Source organism: Cyprinodon variegatus, unplaced genomic scaffold (assembly GCF_000732505.1).
Source record: "Cyprinodon variegatus isolate N-32 unplaced genomic scaffold, C_variegatus-1.0 Scaffold145, whole genome shotgun sequence".
Taxonomy (NCBI): Eukaryota; Metazoa; Chordata; class Actinopteri; order Cyprinodontiformes; family Cyprinodontidae; genus Cyprinodon; species Cyprinodon variegatus.
The window spans coordinates 1,273,358-1,292,818 of record NW_015150598.1 but is presented as its reverse complement, the minus strand read 5'-3'; the positions used below and the strand labels follow the sequence as shown (position 1 = coordinate 1,292,818).

At 34.8% G+C, this 19,461-nt stretch overlaps 1 protein-coding gene across 1 annotated transcript in view; it reads right to left on the bottom strand.

Moving 5' to 3' along the window:
• Positions 1 to 1,054: 1,054 nt before the first annotated feature.
• The window catches only part of LOC107086197 (tissue factor pathway inhibitor-like), a 47,450-nt gene continuing 29,043 nt past the window's right edge, over positions 1,055 to 19,461 (bottom strand). The window contains exons 3-8 of the mRNA XM_015376982.1: positions 15,198 to 15,374; positions 14,481 to 14,558; positions 12,356 to 12,415; positions 10,561 to 10,620; positions 2,423 to 2,611; positions 1,055 to 2,335 (exon numbers count right to left, since the gene is read on the bottom strand). Coding sequence (XP_015232468.1) covers positions 2,241 to 2,335; positions 2,423 to 2,611; positions 10,561 to 10,620; positions 12,356 to 12,415; positions 14,481 to 14,558; positions 15,198 to 15,374 — 659 coding nt within the window. The 3' untranslated portion in view covers positions 1,055 to 2,240. The remainder of the gene's footprint in view (positions 2,336 to 2,422; positions 2,612 to 10,560; positions 10,621 to 12,355; positions 12,416 to 14,480; positions 14,559 to 15,197; positions 15,375 to 19,461) is intronic.

Below are 19,461 nucleotides of genomic sequence, written 5' to 3'. Positions count from 1 at the left end.
TTTTACTTGACAAAACAAATTAATCAGAATTTATTAATATTACTCGTTTTATTTTCAAGCATTTAATTTTTTAAACTAGTGAATCCCAGAAGGTTTTGAGCAAAGTCAAACATTACCAGCTGTTGCATTCAACCTGTAACCGCTGTTAATGACCTTAAATGGTTTAAAGTAGGTGAGAAATCGTAGCTTCCACCTCAGAAAATTACTTTACGTAACAGATTAATGTTAGTTCAGGTTAATAAGCATTAAATGGCAAATCGGTGTTTATGGAGCAGTTTTCAGCATCTGTTAACAACCTAAATATGTTTTTGTTTGATAGATTAAAAAGTATTAGAATTCTTCAGCATAATATCCTGCAGCAACTCTTTTATTGTCTACAAATGATCTGTAATCTGCTTTAATTTATGTTTTAGACAACGGTTCAATGAACAAGGCTCCATCGATCACTATGTTACAGTAATAGCCTGGTCATACACTTTATAAAATGGAAAAACAAAATAAAATGAAGGAAAACAGATTTTTTTTATTGTCTATAAGTTATAGACATAAAACAATTCTGACATATGAGGCAGTGTAAACTATAACACCTCACATGTGAGACTAGAAGCAGTTACACTGACTTTCTTAACCACACACTGCCCCCTTGTGGTGATTAATCAAACCACAAAATAACAACAAAGCAGTTTTTAAAGTACGGTATTTTTGTTTGAGTTTATTTCAGTAAATTTTTCATTTACAGTAAGTAGACAAAAAAAAAAAAAAAACAATCAGTAAATATGAAATAGAGGAGAATATTTCAACAAATTATAGAACAAATATCCGCTTCAGCTTTGAAGCTTTGTACCAAATTGCTGTAAAAATAAGGAAATACCTGCAAAGCAAAAAAGAAAACAACAAAAACACACCTACACTGAAATGATATGAAGGATTAGGCCTCTATAGAAGCAGAGCACTGGAGCAGTTTTCAATAAAGATCTAAAATCAAGAAGCCCAAACCTATTTGTATTAAATATCTATTTTTTTTTGTTTGTTTTTTTTTTTTTTGTACGTTAAGTGATTCAGGGGTGGAAAATGCAAAGAAAAAAAAAGTTTTCTTTTCTTCGCTTAATATGACTTTTCAAGAACCCCTAGAGTTCATCTAATTATCAACTGCAAAATATTTTCCATATATTACCACAAAAATGAATCCTTTTTTCAAATAATCTCAAGTATTATTGATAACAGTTCAGACTTCCATACATTCGCTGTTTCAATTAATACATTTTTTTGTATTCCTGTAATCTTTTATAAAAACCTTGTTTATTATTGCAGATAAACATAGTGGCGTACTTCTTTTTTCAGGTTATAATTTAGAGTTTAAAATCTTTCAGAGATTGTGTTTAAAACTACATACACAACACTAAAAAGTGAAATTATTCATTGTAAAGAGCCTGAGGAAAGATTTTAAAAATGGAAGATCAGATCAGAATTGAAACAAAATGTGTCTTAAAGCTGTGTTGTTTCAGTTGTGGAGAAAAATAAAGAAGCTCTGCTGGTTTGCTGCAAATACATAATAAAAACGATCAAAGGCAGAAGTGGCTTCAGGTTTAAAATGAGCTAAGGTTTTAAAGAAGTAAGACTCTAGACCTGTTTGCATATTTCTATCTTGTTTCTAAAAACAAGTCACTTGCAAAAGTAAAACCACCTCCTATAACTTCCTTTATCCTCCTAAATAGACAGATTCTCCTCTGATCTGTTAGAGGTCTTTGAGCTCATTCAAACCTTTCTTTGTGCCTTTTTACTCTGTTCTTATACAGCGAGCAATCTCCCACCAGGATCACTGTTATTATTTCTGTATTAGATTGGTTGAATTAAATTGACAGGCTACTGGTAGGATGATATAAGACTGAATAAAAAATGCAGCCAAAGCAACAGAAGACCTTCAGGAACCCTGCTTAGAATTTGATGAAGATGATTAATGATTATAGCAAAGCCTGGCTGCTTTGGAAGGAGGACATAAGGAGTTTTGCACAGTATTGTCCAGTGGAGTCCAATTAATCAATACATTTTGGGAGAAAAACAACAAAGAATCAAAGGAAAAAAAAGGTATTAAAATGAACATTTCAATATGTGTGATTGAAATCTATCCTTTTTAGTAGGAGACTTTTAGCAGAAACCACGTGATGAAGACTTGAATGCTGTGAACATTTCAAAATGGCCGCAAAAACTATAATACAGAGATAAATACAAATTCCTCCTGGCTACTGGAGCTCCACAGGGCTGAGTGTTCGGATCGAGCGGTTCAGAACTCTGTTGATATTTTTCTTCCTTATTGGGATCATCCAACTCCTGCGACCTGCGGCAAAATCAAGTGAGAGAACACAATGAAAATTAAGAAAAGAGGATGAACATCTGCTTCAGAAGAAACAAACTCGCTCTTTACCCTTTTTGCCCCTGATGCACTTGTGGTAGCAGTGTTTACGGCTATGGAAGTTGTTGTGGTTTCCTCCACAGCCGCTGTAGACAAACATCTGGCATCTCTTGGTTTCTGGGTTATATGCATATCTCTTGAGAGCGAGGCTGCATGTTCCTGTGTCGATGGGACTGAAGCAGATGTCCGAAGTGCTAAAGTCTAGATTAAAAAAAAATAAATAAATAAGGAGAGACAGATTTACAGCACCTTCACTGAGGCCAACATAAAGATGTGTGATAGCATTTAAATAAAATCTGATTTTATTACAGGACCATAAATATATAGACACCTCTTTTTAGTGTTATGAAATGCATTTTTGACTAATATATTTCATAAAAGGATTTCTTTTAAATGTAACCGTTTATGGATTTATCAGATTGTCTTTAATGTTGATAGTTAAATTCTTTCTTTGATGTATACCATAGGGAAAATGAAGCATATATCTCTTAGCTACCTCTAAAGGCAAGGCAAGGCAAGGCAAATTTATTTGTATAGAACAATTCAGTACAAAGACAATGCAAAGTGCTTTACATGATTAAAATACAGGAAAATAAAACTGAATCAAAGCAAGTAGGAAAAAATAGAAAAATAAATAAAATAAAATAAAAAATGCAGAAACAAAAAAAGAATATTAAAAACAGTTGGACTGAAGAAAATAAAAAAGTTGAACTAATGATCAATGACTAATGGGAAATAATTGTTAACATGCCATTTAGGTTTAACAGATGTTAGTCTTTTTGGTTCAGGAAACGGATGCAACATGATTACTGACTTGTTCTTTCCTTCCAAACACATTGAGTTTAATCTACTCAACTGGAATGGTAACTAACTTATAACTGTGTTCAGAGAACAATAAGACTAAGCACTTTATGTCAAGTGTTAGTTATATTTCAAAAATTCCCTTAAAAATAAGCTTAGAGTTAGATTGGCTCAAGTTTTCCTAAGCTATCTCTATAGTTATGCTGTTGTAGGCTTAGGCTGCTGGAAGACATAGGGGCCACGTTTCCTCACTCTGAAACATTCTATTTCTATTCCCCAGTTCTGCATTATTTATTACTGAAACCTTTAACTTCTCTCACTTTTTCTTTTCATAGTAGCCTCGTCTGTCATGTAGCTGGGATCAGCTGAGCTTCTGCTGCCAAAAACTTCAATTAGGGACGATAGACCTATTTTTAAGTCCTTAGGAACTACTAGTTTACTGTTATTTTTTCTAATATGGAAAGTATTTATGGATCAGTGCTTGCATTTTTTGTATGTCTGGTTCTGTCTCCTTGAACCTCCAGTTAGATGTGGCAGAAGGCCACTCACACTGAGCCTGGTTCTGCTGGAGATTTCTTTCTTTTAAAAGGGAGTTTTTCCTCTTTCCTCCCTGCTTAAATCGTCTAAGAAACAGAGTGGATTGATCTGACATACGAATATGTGCTATAATAAAAAGTAGTGAAAGAATTTTTTTTTTTTTAATCTTCAAAACGAATGCTAATACTAATAGTGGGTATTTCAAAATGATTTAGCAAACATGAAGATGTATATATATAGAAGTAGGAAAATCTTCTATAAAGCAGATAAAGCAATACCGGTAGATTGATTCCTGAATGCTTCTTATAAGCTGACAGAAAAGATTTACTCCCGCCTCTGCAGGCTATCACATTTTAACAAGATCTTGACCTTGTATTTCCTATGAAAAAATGTAAGCTGTCAACTCTGACAACACCTGTCTTCCCTATCCAATACACCAGTCAAAGGTAGTAACATCATACATATACATGTCCAAGAAACACCCATTGAGTATGATGTACACTCAACCATCTGAAATGGATACTATAAATGCTTTTTAATTCCAAAATAAAGCAATATTTGGTGACTTATATAAAAATAACTGAATATTACTACATTTTCAATTTCTTTGACAAGACTCCCTAATTTGTAAATAATTTAAAATGGACAATACAAATATGGTTTATATTTAATTTTCGAAAGGTGTCCCTGCAAAAAATTGACCAAATTTAATTAAAAAACATGAAAATTATCAACATTTGAAAATTATAATTTAATAATAGAAATGCTTTTTCATTTAAAAGTTACAGCTGCCTTTTTTTTTTACCCTTAAATAAAATTTATACAAAAAGAAAACATTGTTTTCACTTTCATTGCCAAGACTGTTAATTCGTTGCTTAATTCAAATGAATAAGAAGGGGATGTTTAACATTTAATTTTCAACATATATCCAAGGACATTTTTTTTTAAATTAATTTTGAGATGTCAGATTCATGAGCAGAAACACCCTTTTTTATTTCAGAGTAAAAGCTGCATTTTAGAACTGATAAATAGAACCCTTTTCAATTTTTTTTCCAAGGCTGAATTTTTGTATTAAACTATTTAAATGATATATAATGTTTAACTTTTCGTTTTCAAAAGATGTCCCAGCAAAAATTGACCTAAATTCATTTAAGAAAAGCTTTTTCAATTGAAAGTCAAAGCTGCATCGTTAATTATGAAGGAAATTGCTAATTGTTTTCATTTTGTTTTTCAGGACTCCTCATTGTGAAACAAAACTAGGTTCAGTTTGCTACTTGCCTGTTTAAGCAAATTTTTATTCTCACTGTTCGAGATAACAAAGATCTTTTGTTTAAAAGACCAAATAAAAGCCAGTTTTAGGAACCATATAGATGGACTTTATTATTCTTTATTATATTATATTCTTTTAAAACTGATAATTTATTTTTATTTTACTCCTAATTTAACAAAAAAATATATATATTTAGGTTTTCAAGAAATATTTGCTGACCTGATAAATCCTTTTTATGTGTTTTTTTCTCTGGGATCTGAGTCCACTCTGATCTGTTCTGGTGAACAGTGACGTCTCTTATGTCGGCTGTTAATCTTTCCTCCTCCTCCAGAGTTACAGTTGGCCTCTTTGTTACCTCTCTGATTGATGTTCCTTTGCCTGAACCACGAGTCTTAGTTCTCAGTAGACTGACAGCTTTGTTGTTGTGAAATATAACTCCCCATTGTATGAAACAGCTCAGCTTCATGGGATGAGGAGTTTTTTTCTCTCTCTTTTTAGTGGTTTATCACTGCTATCACTGCTTTAAGACTGTATTTCTCCAGAACCTTACCACTGACCTTCTTGGAGACTTGGATGTTCTTTACTTCTTGCTTGTTTCTATGGTTGTTGGGGTTTTTGATTCGTTAGGTTTTAGGACATAAGCAATAAGTGAGTCATTTTGAATCTTCTAAAGGGAATTAAAAGCAAAGGAAACTGATTTAGAACGAGAAAAAGGTTATTTACACTTAATAAAGTGCTATATACTGAAACTACAGGTCATTTACCATTTACAGTATTCTAGAACCTATAACTGCACCCTTCATCTCAATGAGAAATAGAAAAATGAGTCAGTTTAGAAAAAAGTCTTTTAAGGACCACTCAATTTTTTCTCTATGCAAAAGGTGCAGAGATATTGGAAAGGAGGAGATTAGAACTTAAAGATATTGGCTGGACTCAATTAAGGCAAAATATAACTATAATAGAGTTTAAACTTGTATGAACTGATATAAAAAACCAATGCTTAACAACATTCTGAATTTCAAAGTGTCTGGTCAAACCTCACTACAGTTTTTCTGCTCTATTTACATTGCAGTGTCCATATAAACTGTAAAACTGCATAATTATAATAAAGCAATTTATATGCATGAAACAAGTGGAGCAATATGGCAATTGCCATACTGCTACACTTGTGAAAGTAAAATCTGTTGGGCTCTTTTTGGCATCAAGACAATTATTCTTATTGCCACATTGCCAGACAGGACACTGTTAAAAAAATAAAATAAAAAAATCCTCACTACAGTTTGGCGTTATCTGTCTAAAACACAATATCACATTATTCGATGCAGCATTGCAAACTCAGCTCATGCTGCCATGTTGTTTTCTCCTTCAGTCCTTCCAAACAGCCATTCTGGTTCAGTGCTTTTTGTCACTGTCCTTTCATTCCCCTTAATTCCTCTGCTAGCCGAGGCCTGCAGGGTCATTTCTCTAAGCTTCACACTCAGATCTTGGGTGTAATCTGCAGCGAGGGTGTCTCCTGGGAAAACCAGCAGCTGTCTAAGATGTTTTCCATTTGGTAATAACCTGTCCCTCTGCAAAGTGAAGTAACTCAGATGGGAAATGACCATACAGCAGTAACGATTTCTCCCCATTTAGCCACAAGATGTCACTCTTTATCCTCTAAATGAATGAATGGAAATCTTATCGCAAATATTCAGTTTGTTTCAGTTTTTGTCATTTGAAAATACACCATCACTGATTTTAGACTAGAACTTTAAAAAAGCATCTACCACCTTTTTTTTTTGTAAAATACCAGAGATCTCAGCCTGAATGAAGTAATAAACACAAGCTGAAACTGTAGAAGCCAGGTCCACCTGAATCTCACCCTCACAATATTTTTTGACAAGAGTGAAATTGAATTTTTGAGTAATAACTCAGTGTGTTGCAGGAGCCGCAGCCCGTCCCCCTGTGCTCTCCAGCCGCTACGCCAAACAGCTTTGAAAGGTGACAGCAGGGGGAATGTCCTCCGTCTCCCCTAATACCAAGAAAATTAATAAGTGGCTTTTTGTGGAAGATGGGATGTGTGAGGAAGACACTGATGCACTCTATTCCTACTCTGTACTGCCCATACCAGCAGCAGTCCTACTGGCTGTCTACCATCCATGCATCACTGCCCTGTGACGTTTATTTCATTTTTTTTTTTACAACTCTTCAGGCAGCACATGGTTCATTCGTGAGTGAGTGCTCTTCAAGTCAGGTTGGAGCTCATTCCATGATACTGTGAGGAAGTGAGAAATGGAGCTTACACTTTAATGAAATATGTCTCCTGGTAAACCTGATTTTATTTCATGCTGTCTTATCTTCCAGCAGTTAATGTCTGTCATAATCTACATTTTTTAAGTAAAAAATGATGCTGAATAATGATCAACACCGTTACCCTTTGCTGAAAGTTAAACAAATGTTGGCAGATTAAACAGTTTTATAGCATCCCAGAAAACAGGCAAATGTCACCATAAAGGACATTTTTTTAAACCTCTAATTATCTGAGGAACACTTCGTCACAATAAACTTCATGTTTTTAATTTGCCAGAAATTCTTCTATTATTTCCACTCATCCACAGTCACCACTAGGGATGTGCCGATACCAGATTTCTTCAAACCAAGTACGATTACAAGTACTTCAACTTCAGTACTTGCCGATACCGAGTACCGATACCGAGTAATATTAAGTGCCATTAACTCCTCAGAATTAATTTGAAAATTTTTTATTTTCATTTGGCTCAAACAGAAATACTGTTTTATTAGGTTACTTGTGTTGTAACTATTAGGGTTTGTTCCTCCCCTTGAAAACTTTGATTTGCATATTTTGCAAACAGCCTTACTTTTGTCGTCCTCGTTCACTTGGAAATATTCCCAAATCGCGAACATGGCTAACTGGCTAACTCTCTTTTTGTGTTCGCTCCCTCCTTCTTTATACTCTGACTGGCAGGTTCTTGACGTCACACTGCGGTCTTCTTCGCTGCTTGAAATGTATGCTAGTATCCGGCCCTGTAGTATCGGTATACATTTACAGATACAAGTACGAGTACAAACACGTGGTATTGGGCCAGATGCTGATACCAATATCGGCATCGGTGCATCCCTAGTCACCACCATAGGCAGTCGACTATAATTTGTCTGTTTGTAGCTCGGTTCTGCTAATGCAACATTTTTCTACTTCTACTGACACACAAATGGCATAATGTTCATAGGGTTTGCTGGCGAAGCCATCATGCAATGGGCTGTTTCACAGTATTCTGCATTTATTTATAGCTGCATTTATTTACGCACTATATTAACCATACAACATAATAAAACTAAGAACAGTTGGACAGAAAATGTAAAATACAATAGTTCCATATACCCACAATAGTCGGTTTAGTTTAGTTAAGCAGTGACCAAGTGAGTAAAAAAAAAAACCTGCTGATAAATTAACTAGGGGAAAAATAACAGTGCCCATTTTATTCAAGGGGGGCAGCAAAAAATTAAGGGGCCCACTCACCCCCTCCCCTCCCTGATTATAATGTGCTCACTAACAACTTTTCTACACAGTTGTGGTGACTTACATATAGGTAAAATAGTGTAACAGTTCTAACACTAAATAAAAAACATTTATTTCATCAGCAAGAAATACTCAATGGATCATTATTTATACCTAAAACTAATACATTAGTCACAGTGAGGTAAGCCTAGTGCCATTCTCCCCGCTTTACAAGCTAAATCAATGGGAACTACTAAACACATCTGCAAAGAGGACTTCACCATTGAAATTCACCAGAGTTATATTTGAACTGACAATGCCCACGTGCATGGCAGTTGGATGTTGGAATACAAAGTGGAGAAAAAAAAAAGCAATTTCAGCAATTCATGATCCACCACGGGTTCATTGTTGGATTGCCAACTTGAAGAGGGAGGATTTGCCATTGAACTTCTGGCCAGATAAAAAAAACACGTAATATGCAGCCAACTTTTCAAAGAAGAATGTTTTCAAGAGGACTTGGATAATAGCACCTTGTGACAAACACTAGAGACAGCATTGGGACTTGATCAACAACTGATACAGCACTGCGCCACAAACCGGTAGGTGATAGTGTTCTTTGGCATACACGGATGTCTCCGGTAAAGCATATTCAAATGAAATTACTCTTAATTAAAACTCTTATCATTTATTGAACAATATATATTAATTTCATATTTAAAGTACTTTCAGGTGTTTGAATTCTGAATATGCCCGGGCTTCTCCTTTAAAGTCAAAATCTGTAAAATTAACCAGCTTATTTGCCATAAAATGTCCTTATTTTAATGAAGATCTCATTCAGTTTACAGTTCAAATTGTTTACCTTGACAGAACTCCTGTAAGACAGACAAAAACTAAATTAAAGAGATATTTATAAATCTTTTTTAGGACATTGCATAATTCTGTAAAGATTAAAATTAGCATATTTTTTCATTCCATGCGTGTCGTCTAGTCTACCTGTTACATTGCAAGGTTGGTAGTTCATGGATTCAAATAATTCTGTTGCTTAATATAACATATGGAAACTTTTCAATTTTGTTTACCTTTTTTCGAGCATTTAATGCACAACATGGAGGACGTATTATTTTTAGATACTAGGGAATATTTATAGGGCTGCATGTTGACACAGTTTGTAGCACTGCTGTCTTGCAGCAAGAAGGTTCTGGGTTTGATTCTCTGCTCAGGATCTTTCAGCATGGACTTCGCATGTTCTCCCTGTATATGCGTCGGTTCTCTCCGAATTATCCGGCTTCCTCCCACAGTCCAAAAACAAAACTGTTAGGTTAACTGGCTTCTCTAAATTGTCTGTGAATGTGCATGCATAGTTGTGTGTCTCTGTGTTGCCCTGCAACAGACTGGTGACCTGTCATGATGGAATGAGCTGGAGAAGATGGATGGATGGTGATATTCATAAATGTTTTGAGGCTATGCCTTCACTAGAAGAATAAATATGTATATTTTAATAGGTGTTAAGCTCACTTATTTCACTTCTGTGAAAATTGAATTTCTGAGGTGAACCAGTTTTTCCTTTCTTTTTAAAGTGTCTTTTTAAATTGATTTTTCTTTTTCAAGACAGATTTTAGTTTGGTAAACATCTCGGTTCATTATCATCAAGTTCAGCTCCCATGCACAACTTGTGAAGATCAATAACAGCCCACAATCCATAAATATCCCTAGTTAATAAATCAAACACACCTCTTAATGAGAAAATATGAACATTAATCACTAGCTATAATGAGCTAAAGTTTTTAGCTTACTTTGACCTCTAATTGCATGAGAAGAAGCATCTTCTCTGCATCTCATCTCAAAAAGTTGAGATTTAGCTGCAGAAGAAGCTGCAGACTCATCAGCTAGTTGTTACCATCACAACCTTTCATGATAGATGAATGAGATGCAGTTATTACAATGTGACAGATTCCTGGCAGAGGGTGACTGACCTCAGCCAGGGTTTAAAGACATCCAACATTTAATAGCCTTACCATTACCAATCATAAAGAAATATTTCCTTACCATTCTGTGGTTGAGTAGAGACATTTAGCTGGACTTCAGGTTCATTCAGAATCCGTACTTCTGCAAAGATGAAAAAAAAACTTATGAATCAATTAACAAATATCTGAGTTTGCTTTCCTTTTTTGTCCTATCAAAATGTATCCAGTCTTTCGGCACATGTCAGACTATCCTGTTTGATGATGCTGTTAATGTAACCCTCAGGAATAAAAGAAATAGATTACTTCTAATTCATTTCATAAATTGGCAGGATGAAACATCACTAGTTAACTATGGTATAATGTTCATAGGGTTTGCTGGTGAAGCCATCATGCAATGGGCTGTTTCACAGTATTCTGCATTTATTTATAGCTGCATTTATTTACTCACGATATTAACCACACAACAGAATAAAACTAAGAACAGTTGGACAGAAAATGTAAAATACAATAGTTCCATATACCCACAATAGTCGGTTTAGTTTAGTTAAGCAGTGACCAAGTGAGTGAAAAAAAACTGCTAACAGTGCACATTTTATTCGAAGGGGGGCCAGCAAAAAATGAAGGGGCCCACTCGCCCCCTCCCCTCCCTGATTATAATGTGTTCACTAACAACTTTTCTACACAGTTGTGGTGACCTACATATAAGTAAAAAAGTATAACAGTTCTAACTAGGGATGCACGATATAATCGGCCCCCTATCGGTATCGGCCTGTATCGGCCTTAAAACTGAATATCGGATATCGACCACCCCACCGATATTTAACCCGATATTTGATCAGCTTCTGAGTTTCTAAAGTCTAAAAAAAATAAAAATAAAAATACTACTACTTCTTCCTCAAAAACTTCTTTTTTACAGACTTAAAAACTTCTGCAGACGAGGGAAAAAATATTGATACATTAAAATATCACAATATCTTCATATGCTGATATATTGCCATTTAAAAACACCATATCAATCTCTTTTACTAATGAAATATTGCTATATGTCATCGTTATGCTATGAAATCTCCCGAAAATCTACAAAACTTTGTCATATTTTTATATGTTGAGATATTGACGCGGTATCGATCTATTTTACTAACAAAATCTCACAAGAATTTGCAAAATATCACGAGAGTTTGTAACAGAACGATGAAATTTCACGAGATTTTGAAAGTAAAATAGATCGATACCACGTTTTTAAAAATCAATTTGATATCAGCATATGAAAATATATTTGAGTATATTATTTTTCAAAGTGTCAGAAATGGATAACAAAACTGCTATTTTCAATGATACTTATTTTTGTTCAGCTTTAAAATCGGTATCGGTATCGGTTATCGGCTACATGAGCTTTAAAATATCGGCATATCGGATATCGGCCAAAATCCCAATATCGTGCATCCCTAGTTCTAACACTAAATAAAAAACATTTATTTCATCAGCAAGAAATGCTCAATGGATCATTATTTATACCTTAAACTAATACGTTTGCGGTGATTGAATGAATTTGGGGTCAATTAGTGAAAAACTAAAAAGCGGCCATTTTTGCCCATATATAGTGACCCCTCCCTCCTGCCATCTTCCTGCAGTGACGTCACGGTGCGGTAAGCCTAGCGTCATTCACTCCGCTTTACAAGCAAAATCAATGGGAACTACTAGACACATCTGCAATCAACAACAATTATTAGAGATTTCCAGAGGACTTCACCATTGAAATTCACCAGAGCTATAGTTAAACTGACAATGCCCACGTGCATGGCAGTTGGATGTTTGAATACATCATTACATACATTAAAAGCCTTACCATTACCAATCATAAAGAAATATTTCCTTACCATTCTGTGGTTCAGCAGAGACATTTAGCTGGACTTGAGGTTCACTCAGAATCCGTACTTCTGCAAAGATAAAAAAAACCCCAAAAACTTATGAATGAATGAAAAAATATCTGAGTTTGCTTTCCTTTTCAGTCTGTTATGACAACATTTGTAAGATGGTAATGATGTGTAAGACGGAAATCTATGTAACAGGAAGCTAACCTAATCCAAACTATTTGAGTTGAAGAAAAAGATTAACTTCAACAGATTTTTATGATTATATGTAGAAGATGTCAGCTTTCCTAGGATGGTGCAGAAACCCACCTGTTGGAAGACATGTTTCCTTCTTATTAATTTGTATTTATTTATTAGAGTTCTAACTTTATGTTCTCTCTGTTTTGTTAAAATTGGTTCAAGTCATCCTAAGCTTTCTCTACAGGTATGCTGCTATAGGCTTAGGGTGCTGGAGGACAAAGGGACCACTTTTCCTCACTCTACATTATTCTAATTCTGCATTATTTGTTCATTCAAGTTTTAAATTTATGTTCTCTACATCTTTTCTTTTCATAGTAGCTTCACCTGACTCAACACTCTGTTTAGCTGTGATGCCAACTAGTGGGAGGCATCAGCTGGGTTCTGCCATCAACAACTTCCATTAAAGGTTATGACGTGTGCCTGTTTTTTAGTTTATAGTCCTGTTACTTTCCTAGACATAAATATAGGTTTAGCTTTTACTGTGTCTAACTGTATATGCTCTTTTTTATTTATTTATTTTTTTTTTACATGAAAACTGGTTCATAGTTAATCTGCTTAACTGTTTCTTTCTTAACAGAGCTAGCTATGGAGCTAATTTATCGTTACCTTTCTAAGATATGAAAGGTTTATGAATCAGTGCTTCTACGTTCTTCTTGTATGTTTGCTTCTGTCTGCTTAAACCCCCAGTTGGCCTCGGCATAAGGCTGCTCACACTGTGTCTTTCTGCTCCACTATCGCTGCATGCTTGCTCTGTGTAAGGGATTGCTGTTGAGTCAACAACACAGTATACAACTGTTGCTCCATGTTCATCCAGGAGAAGTGAATCCTGCATGGTCAATTAGTGTATGTGGGTACCCTGGTTTCCTTAAAAAACCTTTAACCAGTCTGCATGGATGATCTGATTGAATTGTCTCAATAAAGTGCATGGGGATGATGTATTGTGAATTGGCACTCAATAAATAAACTGGACTATCCTAGTTTTAACAGTTAGCATATGAAGTAGTAAAATGAATCACAGAGTGAGTTGCAAATCTAAGTCCTATCAAAATGAATCCAGTCTTTAGGCACATGTCAGACTAGCCTGTTTGACGATGCCGTTAATGTTACCCTCAGGAATAAAAGAAATAGTTTACTCCTAATTCATTTGATAAATTCAACTGGCAGGATGAAGCATCACTAGTTAACTATTAGACCCCATGAGGGGGCTTCAACATCAACAAAGTTGCTGAAGGTTTCTTTGTTTACTCAGCGGCTGCTAAATTAGGCATTTTTATGGGACCGCCAGAGCATCTCTTTCATACATACTGAGAAGAACGATTGCAGTGTGTCTGCAGCTCTCCCTAAACTTCACGAATCAACCTGGAGAAATACTATCATCTGCTGGAAACACTGTTTTGACAACAAGTATTTAGAGATTTAAGTCAGAGTGATAGGTTACACCATAAAATGCAAAGATCTGACTTTTGTAACTCAGCCCATTCAGCGTGTATTTTATGAGGTACCATTTTTATAATTCAATGAAGTTAGTCGTAAAGTCATTCAGTCAAATTGATTTACAAAGCTTTGCTCTTTGCAAATTACAGCCTTATTTACAGTCTTACAAAGCGAACCTTTTAATTTATTTGCCTGTTGGAGCAGCAGTTTGCTGCTGGAGGCAGATTTTCACAAAACTAAAAACAGACGGTTGAAGCGGACATTCCTTTTTTTAGTTGTACAAACTAATTTGGAGAGCTATAAATAATTGATAAAAGTATTACGAAAAGATACAACCAGAACCAGACATTTCTAATTAGGAGAGAATAACTATTTATAAAAGTAAGTTACGAATCAAAGAATCAAAACCGGTGAGGATTTAATTTTATTTAATTTCATTTATATATCAGAATGTTACCTTTTACAATGTCTGGCTGGACCATGATGGGTTTCCTCACAGTGATCACAGGGGTTTCTGTAGAAACTGTAGGAGCATCTATAAAAAGGAAACAAAAGAAAGCAGAGAGGAACATTTAGGCTTTTTCAAGTTAGTTTCAAAACTCAGAGGCAGTAAATTTGCAGATTATATTAAGCAGTACTCCTTAAATCTATTTAATTCAGTCTACCATCAAGCCGCGGGCCTGAAATGATTGTCCTTTTTAAAAAGAGTGTAAATGTCCAGGACTAATTGATTTTTCTATACAGCAAAGACTGAAATAGTTACAGTTGAGCAACTTGCTTCTTTTATTGTTCAACAATTTCAGTTTGCAAATTGCTTCTCCCTTATGCCTTTAAGTTAAGCGTTATTGAGGCCGCTCCGGTCAGTTAAAAATGATCTAAATCAAAGTGAAAAGTGATTTCGCGCTCAGTTGAAAATTCATCATCAAGTTAATTATCTGAGGTTGAACTGTTTTGATTATGCCGCTTCTCTGAAATGCTGTCACTGTGCTTTTCTGTTAAGAAGAGAAATAAAATCCTTAATTTTCATTCAGCAGCTTTAATTGCAGGGCTGAGATGTAGATTAGAAGCCACCTTTTGAAACATGGTGGACATCTGCATAATATCATGGTCTGACTAATGCTTTGAAGAGCACCTAAGGATGCTGTGTTTGACCGCTGGGTGTGGTCCTGCCTACCTGGGTTCTCACATCTCCTCTGGCATTCGGTCATGCTCCTGAAGTTGTTGGCGTTGCCAAAGCAGCCGCCGTAATAGAACTGCTTGCACTGTTGGGTCGCAGTATCAAAGAAGAAGCGTTTGACCAGACCTCGGCAGGGACCCACAGCCTGCGGTAAATGACATGGGTTCTTGTCCTCTATGGAGAAAAAACAACAACAAAAAAAGTTATTACTAACCTGTCACATAAAAAATGAAAAAAAAATCATCTGTTATTTTACATTTACAATCCAGCAGATGTACGATCCTCCTTTAATCTTAGGTCGGTTAGAATTTGTTAAATTATTATTATTATTTTTTTTTTTTTACCCAAAAAAACAACGGCAAAGTAATGGGGGGACATTTCTCTTCTTTAAAGGCTTCTGTAAAGTCTAATCTTCAATGCATTTCGTATATTTGCCCTCCAAACTGCTGGCCTAAAGTCCAACTTTTTGAGCTTCCTTATGCAAGCTTCCAACAATATAGTACTGGCCATTCATAAGGGTCCTTCCCAGTTAAATGCTAGCTAAATGGCAGTCCACTTCTCTGCAACTCCCAGTGAAATCCTCTCCAACTTCCAGCCACTAGAGAGACCCCCTGTTACATATTTGCTTACACTGACAGAAAGTATTATTTAGTACAAATAGTGATATTTAAAAAGGAATTGTAGGCGACCAGCGTAGGACCCATCAAGGAAAGTGAGAATAATTTTTGAATGGCTACTACACTGCAAAAAAATGGAAATCTAAATAAGTTATTTTTGCTCAGATTAAGTGCATTTTTTCTTGAATTGAGGAGGTAAGTGAAACACTTTGCCAATGGAACAAGACAGTTTACATTTAAAATAAGAATAAAACAACTGCTTTGTCTTATTTCAAGTGTATATTATCTCATTATCTTATTTTAGGAGTAAAAATACTCATTCCATTGGCAGATCATCTTACTTTCCTGCTTAAATTAAGGGTAAATACACTTACTTTAACACATTTTTTACTTATTTCTAGATGGTTTTTGCAGTTTACTCTAATTTACTGGAATTTTGGACCATTCTTCCAGACCATTCTGGTATAAATGGGTCAGGTCTGTTGCCGTCTTGGTTACAAACACATTTTCCTGCTCTGCCAACAAGTGTTGCATGGGAATGAGTTCAAGACTTCACGACTTTAAAACTTTGTTGCCCTTAAAACACTTGACTAATTTTCCGCTATGATCATCATCTAGAAAAGCCAAATAGTTTCCAAGCTTTAAACTTCAAGGCCAATATCTTGAGATGTTGCCAAAACATTTTCTATAACCTTAAAAACCAATGCATCTTATATTATAACATTTCCCTCCCTATTATATCAAAACTTCTTACAAGATGTAGGATTAATTCACATATTTCCAGAACTCATTGATCATGAGAACACCGATCCCATCTATCTGAATGCACTTCCCTGATATCTACATATTTGCATTCTGTTTATACTGATATATATAATAGATAAAAGTGGCACCACAGAAAATTATTAAGAATTACACAGACTTGTAATGAGCCAATATATATATTTTTTTTTTTTACTGAAATCTCTTTTTTGTGGTCTTTTATGATCTCAAACTAAATTGTGAATTTATTAGAGGTTTCAAAAACTTGATATAATCTTCCAGACTTTCCCAAATGATTTAATGAAAGAGTAAATAGTATAAACTTTTGAATTTGAGGAAATAATTAAAATGTTTTCTAAAGAAACAAGATCTCAACATTCAGACATTTAGCAAAAAGAAATACATTTGCTAATCCTACATGACTGACAGAGGAAACATTTTGTCTAAAGTTAATGTGTAAATGTTGTTTTTTTGCAGTTTAAGTAAATATCTGGTTCATAACTGTAAAAAAAAAAAAGCAGTAGTGTTTTAGGGGTTGCGTTGCTTTATGTCTGGACCACAGGACAGCAGGCTGTGATTCATCAACTAAAAGGCCGGCAAAAGGAGTGGCCTTTTTTCTAAAGTACCAACGTCCCTTCCAAACTCTCAATGAGCCAACATCCAGGAATGTATCACAGCTGTGCACCTTCTGTTTGCTAATCTGTTTAACAGCCACAATGCGCCGAGGGGCGACCACCATTAAAACACTATCGCTGTAAAATCAAAATGCATTTCATGAGGTGACTTTGGCTCAAAGCACTGGGCAAACAGATGTGTGAGAAGACTGCAACATCATGGTGTTTCTCAAGAGCAATGCAGCAATGAATTATTCAGAAAATGTTATTATCTCTTTAAGCTGTGAAGGTGGAAGATGTGTGCGAGTGAAGAATTATCCGTCAGCTTTTTGCTAACGCTGGGTGTGAATCACAGAGGGCATCAGTCCAGGTAGTTTTGGCAGCTCACCAAAGAGAACCTCAGTCTGACAGCGAATCATTAATGAGGACAAGTCCAGATAATTTCTTTAATGACAGAAAACAGTTGGTTTCATTTTAATACTCATCCTCTAAGAAAGATTGTATTTGGATGCATGAACATTAACAGTTCCCTACATCACTAAACAAATGAAAAAAAAAAGAAAACATTTAGAGGATTATGGTAAAACTGGTCACTGGAGAGGGAATGTCTATTATAATAAACACAACTTTTAGTTCCATGATTTATGCAGTAATTAGATAATTGATTTATTGTTTTAGGACAGATGTGTGTTTGTGTGTGTCACTCTTTTAAAAATGAAATATATCTGCACAGATGTGCAAATTCCCGGAAGAAATAAGAGAAATTAATTAGCAATTAAAATAAACTATATTCTGCATGGACTTGTGATCCGTGCAGTTTGTACCTTGCTGCTGGAAACACCTGTAAAGAGATGGAAGGATGGAAATGTTTCCCCTTTTTTGACTTTTTAAGATTGTGTTTCAATTTCTTTTAGAAAATCCCTTTTCTCTTTTTGTGTTTAAACTGAATAAATGCTTTAAACAGATGTTTTTTTCTTATTTGAAGCTAGCAAGTGAGCTTTTCTTTGATATTGTGCAGAGGCTGAAGAACAAGAAAGTATTAAAAATAGGAACTCAAAAAAAAAAAAGGATAATCGATTTATTTTAAGATGTTATAAGTTGCTGTGGGTTTATTCGGTACAGTAGCCAATGCTTACTGCATTCTGTTTAAAAACAGCAGCGTGCAAATGTACTGCTTCATCTATTCTTCTAAAACACCACACGTAGCTGGGCAGGTAGTTACAAAATAATGATTTATAAAGACTGAGAGCTAATGAGGCCTTTAGGCCATTGATTCCTGAAAATTAGGGGGGGCCCTGAGTTGGTCATTTTGATTATAAGTACTCCCTTTGTAAATTGTCCCTGTCTCTGAATAACATTTATTTATAATATACTTTCCATTAGAAATTCAATCTGATTTACATTTATTCAAAAGATTTTGAGAAAATTTCAATATGTAAACATTTGTTTTAAAAAATGATTTTATTCAGGCTGCATGGTGGAAGGCATCTGTGGATTGAGTGTGCATGTGTAGTGTGTGTGTGTGTGTGTGTGTGTGTGCATTGTTGTGTATCTCTGTGCTGCCCTGCATGGATTAGCGACCAGTTCAGGGCATACGCTGATGTTGCCTGTATGCTGCTAGAGATACATAGACAGCAGCCCCTTCATGATGAATGGATAAATGGATTTTATTTCATTTCCAGTTGGTATGTAAACAAATAATCAACTTATGGTTAACTGTGATTTAATGGTTTATTCAAATTATTTTCTTTCTTATTTTATTGATTGAATAATTACTGTTGGTTCTTAGTTGGAACCCCACTTACATTTGGGAAGAGAACCATTGCCAGAGCGGAGGAATACTAGGGCAGAAATATGAATCGACTCCAGCCCAGAATTTTTTTTGCAATATTTAATAGCGATATATACTTTTACACTACTGTACAGTGGATTGGAAATATTTCATATATTTCATTAATCCTTTAAATAATTTAATTCATAACCTAATAGTCTTTCTGTTTTGTTATATGTTGTAAAAAAGTTGAATAATTTGTAAGAAAACATGTTTTTATTTATTTAATAAATGTTTAATACAGCTGGTACAATAGTGTTAATATATAAAGATTGACTTTTTTTAAATTCTGCATATTGTGAAAAAAATATTTAGCCCTTTAGGCTATTAACAGATCGTCTTTATCCCAGAGAAAAATCTGATTTTTAAACCTAATTAATCATTAGCTTTTGATTAATGAATTAAATCTAACTTGTATCCCTAATATTAAATGTCCA